This window comes from Scyliorhinus torazame, chromosome 8 (genome assembly GCF_047496885.1).
Source record: "Scyliorhinus torazame isolate Kashiwa2021f chromosome 8, sScyTor2.1, whole genome shotgun sequence".
In the NCBI taxonomy this organism is placed as follows: Eukaryota; Metazoa; Chordata; class Chondrichthyes; order Carcharhiniformes; family Scyliorhinidae; genus Scyliorhinus; species Scyliorhinus torazame.
In genome coordinates, this window is record NC_092714.1 from 161,320,690 (window position 1) to 161,341,757 (window position 21,068).

Genomic DNA, 21,068 nt, shown 5'->3' on the forward strand with positions numbered 1-21,068 from the left:
CGATGAGGCAGGGGCTGCTCGATGAGGCAGAGATTGCTCGATGCGGCAGAGGTTGCTCGATGAGGCAGAGGTTGCTCGATGAAGCAGAGGCTGCTCGATGAGGCAGGGGCTGCTCGATGAGGCAGGGGCTGCTCGATGAGGCAGAGGTTGCTCGATGAGGCAGAGGTTGCTCGATGAGGGATACGCTGCTCAATGAGGCAGAGGCTGCTCGATGAGGTAGCGGGTGCTCGATGAGGTAGCGGGTGCTCAATGAGGTAGAGGCTCCTCGATGAGGTAGAGGCTCCTCGATGAGGTAGAGGCTCCTCGATGAGGTAGAGGCTCCTCGATGAGGCAGAGGCTGCTCGATGAGACAGAGGCTGCTCGATGAGGCAGAGGCTGCTCGATGAGGCAGAGGTTGTTCGATGAGGCAGAGGTTGCTCGATGAAGCAGAGGTTGCTCGATGAGGGATAGGCTGCTCGATGAGGCAGAGGCTGCTCGATGAGGCAGAGGTTGCTCGATGAAGCAGAGGTTGCTCGGTGAGGCAGAGGCTGCTCGATGAGGCGAGGTTGCTCGATGAGACAGAGGCTGCTTGATGAGGCAGAGGTTGCTCGATGAGGCAGGGGCTACTCGATGAGGCAGGGGCTGCTCGATGAGGGATAGGCTGCTCGATGAGGCAGAGGTTGCTCGATGAGGCAGAGGCTGCTTGATGAGGCAGAGGTTGCTCGTTGAGGGAGAGGCTGCTCGATGAGGGAGAGGCTGCTCGATGAGTCAGAGGCTGCTCGATGAGGCAGAGGTTGCTCGATGAGGCAGAGGCTGCTCGATGAGACAGAGGCTGCTCGATGAGGCAGAGGTTGCTCGATGAGGCAGAGGTTGCTCGATGAGGGAGACGCTGCTCGATGAGGGATAGGCTGCTCGATGAGTCAGAGGTTGCTCGATGAGGCTGAGGTTGCTCGATGAGGCAGAGGTTGCTCGATGAGGCAGAGGCTGCTCGATGAGGTAGAGGGTGCTCAATGAGGTAGAGGGTGCTCAATGAGGCAGAGGTTGCTCGATGAGGCAGCGGCTGCTCCATGAGGCAGAGTTTGCGCGATGAGGGATAGGCTGCTCGATGAAGCAGAGGTTGCTCGATGAGGGATAGGCTGCTCGATGAGTCATAGGCTGCTCGATGAGGCAGAGGCTGCTCGATGAGGCAGAGGCTGCTCGATGAGGCAGAGGCTGCTCGATGAGGCAGGGGCTGCTCGATGAGGGATCGGCTGCTCGATGAGGGATTGGCTGCTCGATGAGCCAGTGGCTGCTCGATGAGGCAGAGGTTGCTCGATGAGGCAGAGGCTGCTCGATGAGGCAGAGGTTGCTCGATGAGACAGAGGCTGCTCGATGAGGCAGAGGTTGCTCGATGAGGCAGAGGCTGCTCGATGAGGCAGAGGTTGCTCGATGAGATAGAGGCTGCTCGATGAGGTAGCGGGTGCTCAATGAGGCAGAGGTTGCTCGATGAGGTAGAGGGTGCTCGATGAGGTAGAGGCTCGTCGATGAGGTAGAGGCTCCTCGATGAGGCAGAGGCTGCTCGATCAGGCAGAGGCTGCTCAATGAGGCAGAGGTTGTTCGATGAGGCAGGGGCTGCTCAATGAGGCAGAGGTTGCTCGATGAGGCAGAGGCTGCTCAATGAGGCAGAGGCTGCTCAATGAGGCAGAGGTTGCTCGATGAGGCAGAGGCTGCTCGATGAGGCAGAGGCTGCTCGATGAGGCAGAGGTTCTTCGATGAGGCAGAGGCTGCTCAATGAGGCAGAGGTTGCTCGATGAGGCAGGGGCTGCTCGATGAGGCAGGGGCTGCTCGATGGGGCAGAGGTTGCTCGAAGAGGCAGGGGTTGCTCGATGAGGCAGGGGTTGCTCGATGAGGCAGAGGCTGCTCGATGAGGCAGGGGCTGCTCGATCTGGCAGAGGTTGCTCGATGAGGCAGAGGTTGCACGATGAGGCAGAGGTTACTTGAGGTAGAGGCTGCTCGATGAGGCAGAGGTTGCTCGATGAGGCAGAGGTTGCTCGATGAGGGATAGGCTGCTCGATGAGTCAGAGGCTGCTCGATGAGGGATAGGCTGCTCGATGAGGCAGAGGTTGCTCGATGAAGCAGAGGGTGCTCGATGAGGCAGAGGCTGCTCGATGAAGCAGAGGTTGCTCGATGAGGCAGAGTTACTTGAGGTAGAGGCTGCTCAATGAGGCAGAGGGTGCTCGATGAGGCAGATGCTGCTCGATGAGGCGAGTTTGCTCGATGAGGGATTGGCTGCTCGATGAGGCAGAGGCTGCTCGATGAGGCAGAGGTTGCTCGATGAGGCAGAGGCTGCTCGATGAGGCAGAGGTTGCTCGATGAGGCAGAGGTTGCTCGATGAGGGATAGGCTGCTCGATGAGTCAGAGGCTGCTCGATGAGGGATAGGCTGCTCGATGAGGCAGAGGTTGCACGATGAAGCAGAGGTTGCTCGACGAGGGGTAGGCTGCTCGATGAGTCAGAGGCTGCTCGATTTGGCAAAGTCTGCTCGATGAGGGATAGGCTGCTCGATGAGTCAGAGGCTGCTCGATGAGGGATAGGCTGCTCGATGAGGGATAGGCTGCTCGATGAGGGATAGGCTGCTCGATGAGTCAGAGGCTGCTCGATGAGGGATAGGCTGCTCGATGAGGCACAGGCTGCTCGATGAGGCAGAGGTTGCTCGATGAGTCAGAGGCTGCCTGATAAAGCAGAGGTTGCTCGATGAGACAGAGGCTGCTCGATGAGACAGAGGCTGCTCGATGAGGCAGAGGTTGCTCGATGAGGCAGAGGTTGCTCGATGAGACAGAGGTTGCTCGATGAGGCAGGGGTTACTCGATGAGGGATACGCTGCTCGATGAGGGATAGGCTGTTCGATGAGTCAGAGGTTGCTCGATGAGGCAGAGGTTGCTCGATGATACAGAGGTTGCTCGATGAGGCAGAGTTTGCTCGATGAGGCAGAGGTTGCTCGATGAGGGAGAGGCTTCTCGATGAGGTAGAGGGTGCTCGATGAGGTAGCGGCTCCTCGATGAGGTAGAGGCTCCTCGCTGAGGCAGAGTCTGCTCGATCAGGCAGAGGCTGCTCGATGAGGCAGGGGCAGCTCGATGAGGCAGGGGCTGCTCGATGGGGCAGAGGTTACTCGATGAGGCAGAGGTTGCTCGATGAGGCAGAGGCTGCTCGATGAGGCAGGGGCTGCTCCATGTGGCAGAGGTTGCTCGATGAGGCAGAGGTTGCACGATGAGGCAGAGGGTACTTGAGGTAGAGTCTTCTCGATGAGACAGAGGCTGCTCGATGAGGCAGAGGTTGCTCGATGAGGCAGAAGTTGCTCGATGAGACGGAGGTTGCTCGATGAGGCATAGGTTGCTCGATGAGGTATACGCTGCTCGATGAGGGATAGGCTGCTCGATGAGGCAGAGGTTGCTCGATGAGGCAGAGGTTGCTCGATGAGGCAGAGGTTGCTCGATGAGGCAGAGGCTTCTCGATGAGGTAGAGGGTGCTCGATGAGGTAGCGGCTCCTCGATGAGGTAGAGGCTCCTCGATGAGGCAGGGGCTGCTCGATGAGGCATGGGCTGCTCGATGGGGCAAAGGTTGCTCGATGAGGCAGAGGTTGCTCGATGAGGCAGAGGCTGCTCGATGAGGCAGGGGCTGCTCGATGTGGCAGAGGTTGCTCGATGAGGCAGAGGTTGCACGATGAGGCAGAGGGTACTTGAGGTAGAGGCTGCTCGATGAGGCAGAGGTTGCTCGATGAGGCAGAGGTTACTTGAGGTAGAGGCTGCTCAATGAGGCAGAGGTTGCTCGATGAGGCAAAGGCTGCTCGATGAGGCAGAGTTTGCTCGATGAGGGATAGGCTGCTCGATGAGGCAGAGGCTGCTCGATGAGGCAGAGGTTGCTCGATGAGGCAGAGGCTGCTCGATGAGGCAGAGGTTGCTGATGAGGCAGAGGATGCTCGATGAGGGATAGGCTGCTCGATGAGTCAGAGGCTGCTCGATGAGGGATAGGCTGCTCGATGAGGCAGAGGTTGCTCGATGAAGCAGAGGTTGCTCGATGAGGGATAGGCTGCTCGATGAGTCAGAGGTTGCTCGATGAAGCAGAGGTTGCTCGATGAGGGATAGGCTGCTCGATGAGTCAGAGGCTGCTCGATGAGGGATAGGCTGCTCGATGAGGCAGAGGCTGCTCGATGAGACAGTGGTTGCTCGATGAGTCAGAGGCTGCTCGATGAGGGATAGGCTGCTCGATGAGGGATAGGCTGCTCGATGAGTCAGAGGCTGCTCGATGAGGGATAGGCTGCTCGATGAGGGATAGGCTGCTCGATGAGTCAGAGGCTGCTCGATGAGGGATAGGCTGCTCGATGAGGCAGAGGCTGCTCGATGAGGCAGAGGCTGCTCGATGAAGCAGAGGTTGCTCGATGAGACAGAGGCTGCTCGATGAGGCAGAGGTTGCTTGATGAGGCAGAGGTTGCTCGATGAGGCAGAGGTTGCTCGATGAGGGATATGCTGCTCGATGAGGGATAGGCTGCTCGATGAGTCAGAGTTTGCTCGATGAGGCAGAGGTTGCTCGATGAGACAGAGGTTGCTCGATGAGGCAGAGGTTGCTCGATGAGGGATACGCTGCTCGATGAGTCAGAGGTTGCTCGATGAGGCAGAGGTTGCTCGATGAGACAGAGGCTGCTCGATGAGACAGAGGCTGCTCGATGAAGCAGAGGTTGCTCGATGAGGCAGAAGTTGCTCGATGAGTCAGAGGTTGCTCGATGAGGCAGAGGTTGCTCGATGAGGGATACGCTGCTCGATGAGGGATAGGCTGCTCATATGAGTCAGAGGTTGCTCGATGAGGCAGAGGTTGCTCGATGAGGCAGAGGCTGCTCGATGAGGTAGAGGGTGCTCAATGAGGCAGAGGTTGCTCGATGAGGCAGAGGCTGCTCGGTGAGGTAGCGGGTGCTCGATGAGGTAGAGGCTCCTCGATGAGGTAGTGGCTCCTCGATGAGGCAGAGACTGCTCGATCAGGCAGAGGCTGTTCGATGAGGCAGAGGCTTCTCGATGAGGTAGCGGTTGTTCGATGAGGCAGAGGTTCCTCCATGAGGCAGAGGCTGCTCAATGAGGCAGAGGCTGCTCAATGAGGCAGAGGTTGCCCGATGAGGCAGAGGTTGCTCGATGAGGCAGAGGTTGCTCGATGAGGCAGGGGCTGCTCGATGAGGCAGGGGCTGCTCGATGGGGCAGAGGTTGCTCGATGACGCAGAGGTTGCTCGATGAGGCAGAGGCTGCTCGATGAGGCAGGGGCTGCTCGATGAGGCAGAGGTTGCTCGATGAGGCAGAGGTTGCTCGATGGGGCAGAGGTTGCTCGATGAGGCAGGGGCTGCTCGATGAGGCAGGGGCTGCTCGATGAGGCAGGGGCTGCTCGATGAGGCAGAGGTTGCTCGATGAGGCAGAGGTTGCTCGATGAGGGATACGCTGCTCGATGAGGGATAGGCTGCTCGATGAGGCAGAGGCTGCTCGATGAGGCAGAGGCTGCTCGATGAGGTAGCGGGTGCTCAATAAGGTAGAGGGTGCTCAATGAGGCAGAGGTTGCTCGATGAGGCAGAGGCTGCTCGATGAGGCAGGGGCTGCTCGATGAGGCAGAGATTGCTCGATGCGGCAGAGGTTGCTCGATGAGGCAGAGGTTGCTCGATGAGGCAGAGGCTGCTCGATGAGGCAGGGGCTGCTCGATGAGGCAGGGGCTGCTCGATGAGGCAGAGGTTGCTCGATGAGGCAGAGGTTGCTCGATGAGGCAGAGGTTGCTCGATGAGGGATACGCTGCTCGATGAGGCAGAGGCTGCTCGATGAGGTAGCGGGTGCTCGATGAGGTAGCGGGTGCTCAATGAGGCAGAGGTTGCTCGATGAGGCAGAGGCTGCTCGATGAGGTAGAGGGTGCTCGATGAGGTAGAGGCTCCTCGATGAGGTAGAGGCTCCTCGATGAGGCAGATGCTGCTCGATCAGGCAGAGTCTGCTCGATGAGGCAGAGGTTGTTCGATGAGGCAGAGGTTGCTCCATGAGGCAGAGGTTACTCGATAAGGCAGAGGCTGCTCAATGAGGCAGAGGCTGCTCAATGAGGCAGAGGCTGCTCAATGAGGCAGAGGTTGCCCAATGAGGCAGAGGTTGCTCGATGAGGCAGAGGTTGCTCGATGAGGCAGCATCTCCTCGATGAGGCAGGGGCTGCTCGATGGGGCAGAGGTTGCTCGATGAGGCAGAGGTTGCTCGATGAGGCAGAGGCTGCTCGATGAGGCAGAGGTTGCTCGATGAGGCAGAGGTTGCTCGATGAGGCAGAGGTTACTTGAGGTAGAGGCTGCTCGATGAGGCAGAGGTTGCTCGATGAGGCAGAGGCTGCTCGATGAGGCTGGGGCTTCTCGATAAGGCAGAGGTTCCTTGACTGGCCCTACTCTTACCCTAGTCATTCGTTTATTCCATAAGTTGAAGAGAACATGAAGAGAGCAGAGTGGAAGTTGAAAAGAGAAATATAGCACAAGGTCAAGTCATAGTGTAGTTTGTATTGAATACTGTACTACATATGCAGTATCATTAGTTTATTATCTATAACTCAGTAGTGTGCGAACTTCATTTTAGTTAGTAGTGTCAAATAAATTAGTTTTAATTCAATCTCATTATTTGTATCTTCTTTGTCAACACTACATATCTAGCTATCTTGGAGGAAAAGGCAAGGAATATAACAGAGATAATACAAGCAATTGCTCAGCATTTAAATTTGCCAGAGACACAGCCTGAATCATTCAAATTAGTGTTACGGGACCCTGGGTTATGCACGGGCAATACCAGCCCACAGGCCCCGGAGCCGCAACACAAATGATTTAACCAATAATTTGTATCAGGTTTCTGAGATCTTTGGCCCTTGACTGTTTCATTTATTTACAGGCACAAAATGTGAAAGTGAAACACAACTGTTTATTTGTAACAAGAGATAAGACATGCAACAATTATACTCGAATAATGGCAGGTAATCTACTATTCTCCCGCCCCACTTTTTTACAGTCCCACCCTCTACCTAAACACACATAAGACAAACACAGGCAGGAGAGGGAGGGGAAAAATAAAATAGGATTAATGTAAAATGCAGGATGAGTGCCCTTGCTTCAGATGATAAAGTTGTTTTTCCAGCTGACTGTCCCCCAGGACGTGGAGTGATTGGGAACCACCGGTTCTTTACGACAGAGATAGATAGGTTCTTGATTAAGAAGGGGTTCAGGGGTTAAGGGGAGAAGGCAGGAGAATGGGGATGAGAAAATATCAGCCAAGATTGAATGGCGGAGCAGACTCGATGGGCCGAGTGGCCTAATTCTTCTATGTCTTATGGTCGGATGGTTAATGAGGATCTTCTGCCTGGAACATTCAGTCCAAATCTCCAGACAGTGTGATTCCGTCTGGGGAGTCACCACTGCTTTTTTTAACCTGGGCCTTCACTTAGGAGAGCCATCTCAGGCCGGTGTAATTCGTACATGTTTCCAACTCCACCAGAATGTTCCCTAACTTTACTGAGGAAAAACAGAGTTCCCCTCACGAGATTTTAAAGAGGGTGCTTTAAACAACTTGCCCTGCCTGCAACTGAACTTCCTTCAGTTCAATCAGACTCTAGAGAGAGAAAGGTCTTTACTTTGAACCTTTAGACAGAGTCCATCAGATTAGAGAGATCAAGGCTTTGACCCTCCAGCTTCTTGATCAAACCGCAACACTCACAAGCTGGATAGAGAGGAAAAGCTGGCTGCTCCGTTTACCTGGAGTGAGCCCCAGCCAAGGTGTTTCAGAGAGTTCTATGCTTTTTTAGGGAGAGAGAAAACTCCAAAGATCTTACTTTGGATCTGAGTTCAAACCAAATCTAATTTGAAAACAGTCTCAATGAGAAAAAGAGCATTCGAGAGCAGTCATTATCGATCAGCATAGATCAGTGTTCTTCAAACATTTTTCCGGGGACCCATTTTTACCAACCAGCCAACCTTCGGGCCGACCTTCACGACCCACGCCGGCCAACCTTCACGACCCACGCCGGCCGACATTCGCAGCCTATGCCGGCCACCTTCACGACCCACGCCGGCCGACCTTCACGATCCACGCCGGCTGACCTTCACGACCCACGCCGGCCGACCTTCGCGGCCCACACCGGACGACCTTCATGGCCCACGGCGGACGACTTTCGCAACCCACCTTTTCTCTTACCTTGTTTGCTGCTGACAAAAATGGAGGAAATGGTTTTGGGTCCCTTTGGCCCTCGCACACGCTCCGCCAATGGAGCCTGTTGGATGAAGGTGAAGCCTTCCGGTATCGGAAAGTATGGAGTCTCCACCTGTCCAAAGTTCTGCATTTTGTTCCGGTAAAATGTTTTCAAAAACCCGCCCCCCCCGAACTTGTAAAAAAAATTTAAATAAAATGAATAACATAAATGAAAAAAATAAAAATAAAATGAATAAAACAAATGAATAAAACCCCCACAAACTTGTAAAACAAAAAGCTGCGACCATTTTAAAAAGAAGGGGCCGCATGTTCGCCAATGATCGGGCACGCATGCGCATAGTTTTGCACATACGCGCCTGGCACGATCTGGCACGCATGCGCAGTGCAGCCGCATTTTTTAAACATGTTCGCGGCCATTTTGAAGGCCACTTGCAGCCGCCGTTTTTAACAGCCAGCTGCTGCGGCTGTTGCACGCAGATCTGCGCGATCGGGAGTGCCGCAACGGACGGCTCCGCGACCCTCCCGACACCCGCCCACAACCCACCCGCGGGTCGTGCCCCCGAGTTTGACAATGCCTGGCATAGATGACCAGCTGAGAGCCTGGTTGACAGCCTGGTAAATAGCTGATTGACCAACAGCCAAGTCCATCAAGGTGAGTCATCACCCATGTCAGCACATCCGGCTGGATTCCTTTTTTTAAAATTAAAGGTGAAGTCCATCTTTAAAAAAAAAAAAAATTTAGAGTACCCAATTAATTTTTTCCAATTAATGGGCAAATTAGCGTTGCCAATCCACCTACTCTGCACATCTTTGGGCTGTGGGGATGAAACCCACGCAAACACGGGGAGGATGTGCAAACTCCACACGGACAGTGACCCAGAGCCGGGATCGAACCTGGGACCTTGGCGCCGTGAGGCTGCAGGGCTAACCCACTGCGCCACCGTGCTGCCCCAAGGTGAAGCCCATCTTAAAGGCATAGATGATTTTTTGTTCAGATACATAAAGTATAAAAGCCAAACAAATGAAAATAAAGAGAATATACAGGGAAAACATGGTTTAAAGAGGAGGATCCTTACATACCTCCCTCCGAAAAGAATGAACTCTAAGGCACAGATATTTCATTCAGAGGTATGCAAGACATACAACACCCACAAATACCTATCTAACCTAGCCCCATCATTCAAGGTCCTTTCCTCATTTCTACATTCGTAAAGAGTCAGCTTTTAAACACATGATTAAATATTTGCCAACAAATTGCAGGACTATGTACAGGCTTAGTATCAAGCTGTTGCAATAACAAACTCCAACAGATTAATCTTGTGTTCTAAATGTGTATAAAAGTAGAAAATGGTTGGAAAAGTCCAGAGCAGCCAGCATCAATTTGTCCTCCTACATGGCTGCTGGTCTCCCAAACTCTCCTTGGTGTTCCATGGATCACAACAGTTTTGCTTGTTTCTGCAACATGTCCAACATTCACTATTCCTCAGTCTCTGTGGTTTTCGTTAAGATGGCTGTGGCTTTAGTGATTCAAGGTTCCAGAGGTCTACACCACGAGTAATTAAGAGACTACCCTCTGATGTTCCCCTACCACTCCATCTATGCTCCTTCGGTACCTGCACTACATCTGTCTCTTTCTGTCCCTCTAGTAAGACTGATAGTCTTTCCTGATTGCCAATGAACACTCAACCAGATTTCAAGGATCTCCGACCACTAAACTATGAGTAGGATTGTCAACACTGAGAGAAGTATTGGATTCACCTTTAACCAATAGAATCTTTTCAACGCTTCCAGCTTCACCTCCCTTGGCCTTCACATAGCTACCTTCAGCAACAAGGGCAACTGAGGGATCAGTCCTTTCAGGGTAGGTTGACTTGAAATGAACCACTCCTTAGCACCTAACTTTTACCTCCTCCTCAGAGTTCACATAATCACCACCTTTATCTCCAATTAGTAACACTGAATCACATGATTTGTGCTTTTCAGATTTCAATTTTGCTTCTCTACTTTCAGAATCAGAGTATGGTGCACAACTGGCTTTGAACGTTTTGCTTTTGGCCAACATCTATGGGTACAGAACCAGTATGAGGCTCTCCATCCACCTTCCCTTAACTCTGTAAAGGGATTATAGATCATAGAATTTACAGTGCAGTAGGCCATTCAGCCTATCGAGTCTGCACTGGTCCTTGGAAAGAGCACTCTACCTATGCCCACACCTCCACCCTATCCCCGTAACCCAATAACCGCACCGAACCTTTTCACACTAAGGGGAATTTAGCACGGCCAATCCACCTAACCTGCACATCTTTAGACTGTGGGAGGAAACCGAAGCACCCGGAGGAAACCCAGGCAGACACAGGAAGAATGTGCAGACCCAAGCCAGGAATCAAATCTGGGACCCTGGAGCTGTGAAGCAATTGTGCTAACCACTGCTACCGTGCTGCCCGTATTTGATTGCCAATTACTTCACCTGCCTTGCTATCTGCTTCTGCTACCTCGAAGAGGCGCTATAGACCTTCAAAAAGATAAGGGTAAACCAGCAGCTCGCTTGGTATCACTTCACAGAAAAACAGATGCTGTGCTGGCAGGTATACTTTCCTTCAAATGAAACCAGATTTAAGAAGGTGACTTCGGTGGCAGAATTTGGTGGCTCCCGCTCGAGGTAGAATTGTTTAGTCGTTTTCACCCGATATAGAGGGTGTTTGCTGATGCAAAGTGCATGAACAGTGGGAGACAGAGATTCTCCTCCGTGGGGCCAGTTTATGATTTGCCAAATGAGGACTGGAATGAGCGAGGATTGGATTTTTTCATTGTCACGTGTACCGAGGTACAGTGAAAAGTATTGTATTCCGTGCAGTTCAGACAGATCATTCCGTACATGAAAATACATAGGCAAACATAAAATACACAATGTAAATCCATAGACACAGGCATCGGGTGAAGCATACAGGTCTGTGGTGCTACTTAGTGGAGATGTGTGAAGAGATCAGGTCAGTCACAAGGGGGTCATTTAGGAGTCTGGTAACAGTGGGGAAGAAGCTTATTTTGTATCTGTTAGTGCGTGTTCTCAGACTTTTACATCTCCTGCCCAATGGAAGTTGGAAGAGTGAATAAGCCGGGTGGGAGGGGTCTTTGATTGTGCTGCCTGCTTTCCCAAGGCAGCAGGAGGTGTAGACAGAGTCAGTGATGGGAGGCAGGTTCGCGTGATGGACTGGGTTGGTGGGGCAATGGTCTGGCCAGGAGGACCTTCGAAGTGCAACATAGGGAAAAATGCAGGTGGCTTTTCACAATATACATTAATGACCTGGAAGAAGGAACTGAAGGTACTATTGCTAAGTTTGCAGATGATACAAAGATCTGTAGAGGGACAGGTAGTATTGAGGAAGCAAGGGGGCTGCAGAAGGATTTGGACAAGCTGGGAGAGTGGGCAGTGAAGTGGCAAATGAAATACAACGTGGAAAAGTGTGAGATTATGCACTTTGGAAGGAGGAATTTAGGCATAGACTATTTTCTAAATGGGAAATGCTTAGGAAATCAGAAGCACAAAGGGACTTGGGAGTCCTTGCTCACAATTCTCTTAATTTTAACATGCAGGTTCAGTCGGCAGTTAAGAAGGCAAATGCAATGTCAGCATTCATGTCTAGAGGGCTAGAATACAAGACCAGGGATGTTCTTCTAAGGCTGTAAAAGGCTCTGGTCAAACCCCATTTGGAGTATTTTGAGCATTTTTGGACTCTGTAGATAAGGAAAGATGTGCTGGCCTTGGAGAGGGTCCAGAGGAGTTTCACAAGAATGATCCCTGGAATGAAGAGCTTCTCGTATGAGGAACGGTTGAGGACTCTGGGTCAGTACTCGTTGGAGTTTAGAAGGATGAGGGGGGATCTTATTGAAACTTACAGGATACTGAGAGGCCTGGATACAGTGGACGTGGAGAGGATGTTTCCATTTGTAGGAAAAAATTAGAACCAGAGGGGACAATCTCAGACTAAAGGCACAATCCTTTAAAACCGAGATGAGGAGGAATTTCTTCAGCCAGAGGGTGGTGAATCTGTGGAACTCTTTGCCGCAGAAGGTTGTGGAGGCCAAATCACTAAATGCCTTCAAGACAGAGCTAGATCGGTTCTTGATTAATAAGGGGATCAGGGGTTATGGGGAGAATGCAGGAGAATGGGGATGAGAAAATATCAGCTATGATTGAATGGCGGAGCAGACTCAATGGGCCAAGGGGCCTAATTCTGCTCCTACGTTTATGGTCTTATGGCTCTGGTGTGTCGTTGGATGCCAAGTGGTCTACCGGGGAATTGGTGGAATTTGTGAATGCCAGGTTCCAGCATCAGATGCAAGAAGCCTTGGAGGACCTGGTTAAGGTGGCACAGCCGTTCAGGGCGCCTATTGAGAGAGTGGAGTAAAGGGTGCTGGTGCAGAATTCAGCGCTCCAGAAGGAGGAGTCAGTGATGCATATTTCTTGCATTTTCACTGTATAATGCTACACTGCCTGGATGTCACCACAAAGTGCTGTTTAGAAGAGTTCATCTAGGACAGTAGCAAGTTTTCCAATTATACTGTTGGGCCCTTGAATATCTAATTACCCAGACAAGTGAACATAACACAGAATCCCCCATTAACTGTTAGGTAAATCAACGTGGGGCAATTGGGGTTTGGGGAACAAATGCTGGCCTTACCAGTAACACCCACCTCATTACCCCCCTCACCTCACCCACCTCATTACCCCCCTCACCTCACCCACAGTCTATTTAACTAAGATCCTGATTTAAACTGCAATCCATTGGGAATGAAAAGGGTTATACACCATGTTCATACAACCATACATTACACAAGAGGCTCCTATAGCCAGTTATCTAGCAAAGAATAAACAGGCTGGGAACAAGCACACACACTTAGTCGTTTCTCAATTCAGTGAGTGAATTCTAGAATAGTTATTCACTGTTTAATCACAAAGACGGGGGCTCACAGTTTCTCACATGAAATCTGCCTTTATTATACAATACACAAAAATCATCCCAAGAATAACAGAAAACCAAAGGGCAAAAGAGAGGAATTTTAAACATTCATTATCGCCTGAGCAAAAAGTAGTGGGAAAATTTAAGATTGAAGATGGAGATGAGGTGGAATTTCTTCTCTCACATGGTCAATAATCTTTGGAATTCTCTCCCTCCTCAGAGAGCAGTGGGGTCATTGATTATATTCATGGCTGAGTTAGACAGATTTCAGATTGACAAGGTTTACTGCAGACAGACAAGGAAATGAAGTTAAGACGTCAATCAGTGCATCCATGATCTTATTAAATGCTGGATTGATCTTGAAGGGCCGAATGGCCTCCTCCTGCTCATATTGCTTATGACCTTAAGCCCCCAGATCAGGGGCAATGATGTGGGTGCATTAATAAATCACCTATACTCCCTTCCACAGTAATTAGCTTCCAGATGATTTGGGTTATGAATGGAACTGGATTTTGGATGGGTCAGAATGTAGACTAGCCCTTGCATTAATAGGGAACCATTCAAACTCCGGTTCTGGTACGCGACTTTGACATATCCTATTTTGCCCATCGCCCATTATTAACTGCTCACTATCTGGACAGCTGCTGTCAGTTACTGGGTATAGGAATTTGGTTCATGGTGTCTTCAGCAGTGACTGGGAATCACTGAAATCAGACCAAGAGTCATTGAAATCAGACCACAAGTCACTAAATTCAGACTGGGAATCACTTAAATCAGGCTGCGCATCAGGGCAATCAGACAAGGAATCACGGAAATCAGACCCAGGAACCACTGATATCAGAATGGGAAACATTGAAACTGGGATTCAACTAAATCAAACCAGGATTCTCTGAAATCAGGCTGCAAATCATTTAAATCAGAGTAGAAATCAATGACATCAGACTGGGAATCATTGAAATCAGACCACAAATCACTAAAATCAGACTGGGAATTACTGAAATCAGATTGGGCATCCGGAAAATCACAAGGAATCACTGAAATCAGACAAGGGTTCAGTGATAACAGACCAGGATCCACTGATATCAGATTGGGAATCACTGAAATCAGAACAGGAAACACGGAAATCGGGATTCACTGAAATCAAACCAGGATTCACTGAAATCAGGCTGTAAATCATTTAAATAAGAGCAGAAATCACTGACATCAGACAGGGAACCAGACATCAGACCGGGAATCATCAACATCAGACCAGGAATCATCGACATCAGACTGAAATCAGGCCGGGAATCAGTGAAATCAGTCCTGGACTCACTGAAATCACTGGAAATCATTGAACAGTGATCACTGATCCAGAGTCAACCGGTAAATCTTACTGTTGTTATGTCCACTAATAGCTGATAGGGCATTAACCAGACGAGGCATCTCTTGATCTACATGAATGCTACAGGGAATACTCTAACAGAATTCAATCATCTTGGGATTAATCAGAGATGCAGACCAGAAAGAAGAGATATTTCATTGTGATCAGGCCATTAATGGATTCAATAGCAAGATCCCAACAATAATGCTATAATTAACATCCTCATTTTAAATTCCAATTCTCAGCCGATCACTCCCACTTCCTCAGAGATTCCACGGTGCCTGCAAGGAACCAGAAGAAAAACAATCACTGAAACAAAAAATAGGAGCAATGCTCAGTCTGCAATCTAATATCAGATACCAGAGGGTCAAATACAGCAGTTTGGAATCAGGAAAGGAGCGGAGACGAGCGGTTGGACCAACGGCATCTTGGGAAGATAAGCGCGGTGTTTAAAAAATACCTCGTGGACGCAGTTTTCCTTATCAGGAGTGGAACATAGATGAGCGGTTGGACCAACGGCATCTTGGGAAGGTAAGCGGGTAAACAGTGAATCTGAGGATTAGACTGGGGGGAAACTGAAGAGTGACGTCACAGGAGGGCTATGATTTGATTGGCCAAGAGGGGACCTGCTAAATTTGAATCTATCTGGTAAGTAGTGGTGACTGGTAAGTAGTTTTTCTTCTCTTTTCATTTATCTATTTTTGGGGGGCATTGTAGTTATATAAGTTAAGGGCTAATACATTGCAGGAGATCCCAGACCTGTGTCATGCTCCTCATTTGCGATGTGGGAGTTCAGCGATGTGGAGTGTGTCAAGTTGCAGCTCCTGTTAAGACTGCTTGACGGCTTTGGAGCTGCGGATGGACTCACTTTGGGGCATCCACGATGCTGAGGAAGTCGTGGATAACACGTTTCGCGAGTTGGTCACACCTCAGATAAAGAGTACTAAGGAAGGTAGGGAATGGGTGACCAACAGGCAGAGGAAGAGTAGGAAGGCAGTGCATGGGTCCCCTGTGGTCACCTCCCTCCAAAACAGGTATACCGTTTTGGATACTGTTGGGGAAGATGGCTCACCAGGGGAAGGCAGCAGTAGCCAGGTTCATGGCACTGTGGCTGGCTCTGCTCCGCAGGAGGGCTGGAAAAAGAGTGGCAGAGCTATGGTGATAGGGGATTCGATTGTAAGAGGAGTAGACAGGCTTTTCTGCAGACGCAAACGAGTCTCCAGGAAGGTATGTTGCCTCCCAGGTGCAAGGGTCCTGGATGTCTCGAAGCGGCAGCTGGACATTCTAGAGCGGGAGGGTGAACAGCCAGCTGTCGTGGTGCATATAGGCACCAACGATACAGGTGAGAGAAAAAAAATGAGGTCTTACATGCTGAATTTAGGGAGTTAGGAGCTCAACTTAAAAATAGGACCTCAAAGGTAGTAATCTCGGGATTGCTACCAGTGCACGTGGTAGTCAGAGTAGGAGTGACAGGATGAATGCGTGGCTTGAGAGATGGTGCAGGAGGGAGGGATTCAGATTTTGGGGAAATTGGAACCGGTTCTGGGAGAGATGAAACCATTACAAATCGGACAGTCTACACCTGGGCAGGACTGGAACCAATGTCCTACGGGGGTTATTAACTAGCGCTGTTGGGGAGGGCTTAAACTAATGTGGCTGGGGGATGGGAACCAATGCAGGAAGTCAAAGGGTAGTAAAGAGGGGATAGAAACAAAATCCAGTAAGGAGAAAAGTGGAAGGCAGAGAAACAGATTGAATTACATTTATTTCAATGCAAGAGGCCCGGCAGGCAAGGCAGATGAACTCAGGGCAGGGATAGGTACATGGGACTGGGATATTATAGCTATTACTGAAACATGGCTAAAGGAGGCCATGTTGCGGAGTATAGATGCTTTAGGAAAGATAGAACAGGAGGTAAGAGAGGAGGGGAAGTTGGGTATTTGATTAGGGATAGTATCACGGCAGTACAGAGAGAGGATATATCCAAGGGTTTGCCCACTGGGTCTATATGGGTAGAACTGAAAATTAAGAAGGGTGAGATCACTTTGATTGGACTGTACTGTAGGCCCCCAAATAGTCAGCGGGAAATCAAGAAGCAAATATGTAAGGTGATTACAGGTAGCTGCTGGAAAAATAAGGTGGTAATAGGAGGGGACTTTAACTTTCCCAACATTAACTGGGACGGCCATAGTACTAGGGGTTTGGATGGAGAGAAATTTGTTGAGTTTATTCAGGAAGAATTCCTCATTCAATATGTGGATGACCCGATTAGAGAGGGGGTAAAATCTGACTTCCTCTTGGGGAATAAGGATGGGCAAGTGACGCAAGTGTTACTGAGGGATCACTTTGGGACCAGTGACCCTAATTAGTTTTAAGATAGCTCTGGAGAATGATAGATCTGGCCCAAAAGTTAAAATTCTAAATTGGGAAGTCTTTGAAAATGGTGTTAACTAGGGTTCAGGATGAGCACATTCCTCTTCAAGTGAAGGGTATGAAGTTGGGAACCCTGGATGAATGGGCAGCACAGTAGCATAGTAGTTAGCACTATGGTTTCACAGTCCAAGGTTCGATTCCCGACTTGGGTCACTGTCTGTGCAGAGTCTGCACGTTCTCCCAGTGTCTACGTGGGTTTCCTCCGGGTGCTCCTGTTTCCACCCACAAGTCCCGAAAGACGTGCTGTTAGGTGATTTGGACATTCTGAATTCTCAGTGTACCCGAACATGCGCCGGAATGTGGCGACTAGGGGCTTTTCACAGTAACTTCATTGCAGTGTTGTAAGCCTACTTGTGACAATAAAGATTATGACTCGGGATATTGCGGCCATGGTCAAATTAAGAAGCAGGCATATGACATGCATAGGCAGCTGGGATCAAGTGGATCCCTTGAAGAGTATAGGGCTTGTCGGAGTAGAGTTAAGAGAGAAATCAGGAGGGCAAAAAAGGGGACATGAGATTGTCTTGGCAGATAAGGCAAAACAAAATCCAAAGGGCCTTTATCGATACATAAAGGGCAAAAGACTGATTCGGGAGGGTAGGGTCTCTTCAGGATAAACAAGGTCATCTATGTGCGGATCCACAAGGGATGGAGAGGTCCGAAATAAATCTAGTCAGTATGTACTGTTGAGAAAGGCACAAATGTTAGGGAAATAAAACGTGATGTCTTGAAGAGTGTACATATTACAGAGAAGGAGGTGCCAGAGGTATTAAAGCGCATCAAGGTAGATAAATCCCCTGAACCTGATGAAATGTATCCCAGAATGTCGTGAAAGGCTTGGGAGGAAATTCCGTGCCCCAGCTGAGATATGTGAATCATCAACAGCCACAGAAGAGGTGCCTGAAGATTGGAGGGTAGCAAATGTTGTGCCCTTGTATTAGAAGGGCTGTAGGGTAAGCCTGGGAACTGCAAACTGGTGAGCCGTACTTCTGTAGTAGGTAAGCTGTTGGAATGTATTCGGAGGGACAGGATTTGCAGGCATTTAGGCAGGCAAGGGCTAATTAGACAAAGTCAGCTGGCTTTGTAAGGGAAAAGCCATGTCTAATCAATTTGATTGAGTTTTTTGAAGGTGTAAGCAAGAAGGTAGATGAGGGCAGTGCGGTTGACGTTCTCCACATGGACTTTAGCAAGGCCTTTGATAAGGTATCGCATGGTTGTTGCAAAAGGTCAAATCTCATAGAATCCAGGGTAAGGTAGCCAATTGGATACAAAATTGGCTTGGTGACCAAAGCCAAAGGGTGGATGTGGAAGGTTGTTTTTCAAACTAGAGGCCTGTGACCAGCAGTGTGCCTCAGGTATCGGTGCTGGGTCCATTGATTTGTTTTATATATACATATAAATAAATGATTTGGATGAAAATTGTTGCTCTTTTTAACCTTAGTCTATTTGTTCTGATTACGTCACCTTTGCTCATGAGTCGCCAGGTATCTTTATGATACCGCCACGTGGTTCAAGTTCAGGTTATGATTAATAATACAGCACACCGCTTAGTAAGGATTAAAACAACAGTCATTTATTATATACAACAAGCAATATTAATACCCTAATACTACTTTCTATATAATAAACCTATCACTACTGGCCAATACTTAACTTAGGAAGAGCCCACCAGGTCAGGGAAACGAATGGCTTGTCCAATCAGATCTGGCCCGCGGGATTCAACAGGTCGGTGGCTAGGTGTCTCTACCGGATAGCGATCGCTGGATTCAAACTTACTGTTGCCGGTTGCTGGTCTTGCGAAGGTCTCGAGCAGGCGAAGAGGAGAGCGAGAGAGATCTGAACTTGGACCCTCACTTTTATAGGGCCCAGGGTTTCCCGCCTCCCGGGGCGGCCCTTGACCCTGAGTCCCAAGTGATTGGATCTGTTCCCAATCCCTGGGGTCGATGTGTCCAATGGTGAGGCGATTCCTCGATCGGGGGGTGGTCGCTCACCTGTCTTTGTTTCGGCCACTGCAGGCGCCGACAGGTCTGGCCCGGTATTCAATTGCTAATATGTTGCAATTGTTCCCGGGGATAGCCGATTTAACTGTGGATGTCTGAGTTGATTAGGTGTAAACAGTCCTGAATGAAACTGCGGATACCTGGGTTGATGGGCTGTTGATAGCCCGGAGTATCGATCTGGGCTAACTTCCCAGAGCCGAATATGCAATACTGTCTGCAGCTGCCTGCTTGTGTCTTCTTAGCTGCTTTTCCCAGCAGTCTTTCGGGTTAGCCATTTTAAACTGGGTTTTGGCCAGATTAATCGGAACGCAGCCATTTTACGTGGCTACAGTCCCGCCTTGTGATCCTAACGCGAAGCGTGAAGGATCACATAAATGTTGTCCTCTTCGTTCCCTGACCAGGGGGGGGGCACCTCCTACATGGCCACTACTCTGACCCTAGCTATGCACAAAAATTTACCTAAACAATTCTTGAGGGCGCTATGTCAGGCAGGGGCATGTATCTATAAAAAAATAAACTCGGAACCTCTAATTTTACCTAAACAATTTTTCAAGCATTATACAATCTTATCTCTCTAAACATACAATAACAATCACAACATTTAATATATTATTTCCTGGCTTGGCAGTCATGCTCAGGATCATACATTTCCATACATTTTCTTTTTATTTACAGGAAAAACCGCCAGTGCATGTTTTGTTATTCATATGTCGCGGGGGTCTGGTCATAGCCGAATATGGGGATCGGATCCGATAGACCGGGGTTCGAGCACAGTACGCTCTCCTTTTCCACTTGCGGAGGCACATGGTCTGTACTGCACAACTGAGTATAGCCAATGCCAACAGTGCCTCAATGATGTACGATAGGGAGTACCAAGTTATGAACTTGGCACACCAGGATAATGCAGCGTGGTTGGTGACTGGGCCCTCGGTACTACTGGGCCGTGAAGTGTTAACAGGCAAGGGGTTTGGAGTGATGGGGTCCGCGTTCCCGCGCAAACAAAAGCTCATCAAAAGAGTGTTGAGCACGATGAAAGGAGTCCTCATGGCTGTCTTCTTTCTTTCCTTTTCCTGTGTTCGCTGGTTTTCTCCGGACTTGGAGCTTCTGTAAGACAAGCGCAGTGTGTGTAAATACTTCGGTTTAATATCTGGTGTGTTAGTGTGTCTGTCCTTCTTGGGGCCAATTAAACCCTTATAATTGGTCACAGTATGTGACTCTCCCCCCCCCCCCCCCATTTTTTTTTTTCAAAACAAATGTTTGGACACGGCACACTTCCCAATGGTGGACCAGTGGTAAGTTTATCATCCAAATGTTCCAGGATGTAAAATGTGGCAGCAACCCAAAGGTTGCCTAACTAAAATAAAACTTTTTTTTTGAAAGAAAAGGTCGAATGAGGTGCGTGTGGGCCGCGACGGGTAAGATTTGGGTGGAGTCCCCGGGTAGGACGGCTACCAATACCGTATCTTCCCTACCCGAGCGTTTTTGACCAACGGGGGGGTCCCCAGGCAGGGCGGGTCTCACGCCGTTTCTCCACTGCCTGAGCGACCAAAGAACGGACAAAAATGTAGTCATCATGGTGGGGTTACTGTTCTGATTCTACCATCAAATCAGAAGGGTAGCTACGATCGGGTGTCTGGTCTGGTGACCACGTATCAGCTGAAAAGCTAGTTCCTCTGAATGGGCGTCTGGTCTGGTGACCAGGTATCTGTGGACAAGTTGGTACCGCTGAACAAGCGTCTGGCTTGTCCGTTTGGAAAAAGAGCTACAAAGTTCAGGTGAATGGGTGTGGGGCGGTGAGAAAATTCTCCTGTAGGACGAACATTTAACAAACAGACAGACAACATAAAACATTCTGCAGGTTCCATCAGGAAGGACAACACTTTTCACCAAGTGTCTCCTTTAAATCATCATGTGGACACCTCAGTTCTCGGTCGCGATGGGCTCTGCCTTTTTCTTATTGAGAGTGCCTGTCGGTTGGGCACTCTGTGGTTTTTTAGGGCCATTGCATTCTTTAGCAAAATGTCCCAACTGTCCGCAATGGTAGCACTCTTGCGGTTTGGCTGGAGGGGGCTGTTCTTTCCCTCGTTTACCCAGGCGGGGTTGTGGAGAGTGGTTCTTACT

The 21,068-nt window shown here is 49.6% G+C and overlaps 1 protein-coding gene across 5 annotated transcripts in view; it reads right to left on the bottom strand.

Annotated features, from left to right (window-relative positions):
* Positions 1 to 13,167: 13,167 nt before the first annotated feature.
* LOC140428232 (androgen-induced gene 1 protein-like) overlaps positions 13,168 to 21,068 on the bottom strand; it is a 119,037-nt gene continuing 111,136 nt past the window's right edge. For 3 of the 5 annotated variants that reach the window (XR_011948735.1, XM_072514482.1, XM_072514480.1), the window contains one exon: positions 13,168 to 14,795. Coding sequence is in view for 4 of the 5 variants with exons in the window: in XM_072514482.1 (XP_072370583.1) it covers positions 14,764 to 14,795 (32 nt within the window). In the remaining variant the exon portion in view is untranslated. Of the gene's footprint in view, positions 14,796 to 18,498; positions 20,052 to 21,068 lie in introns of those variants that run through there. The other 2 variants (XM_072514481.1, XM_072514479.1) reach the window with 1 other exon arrangement.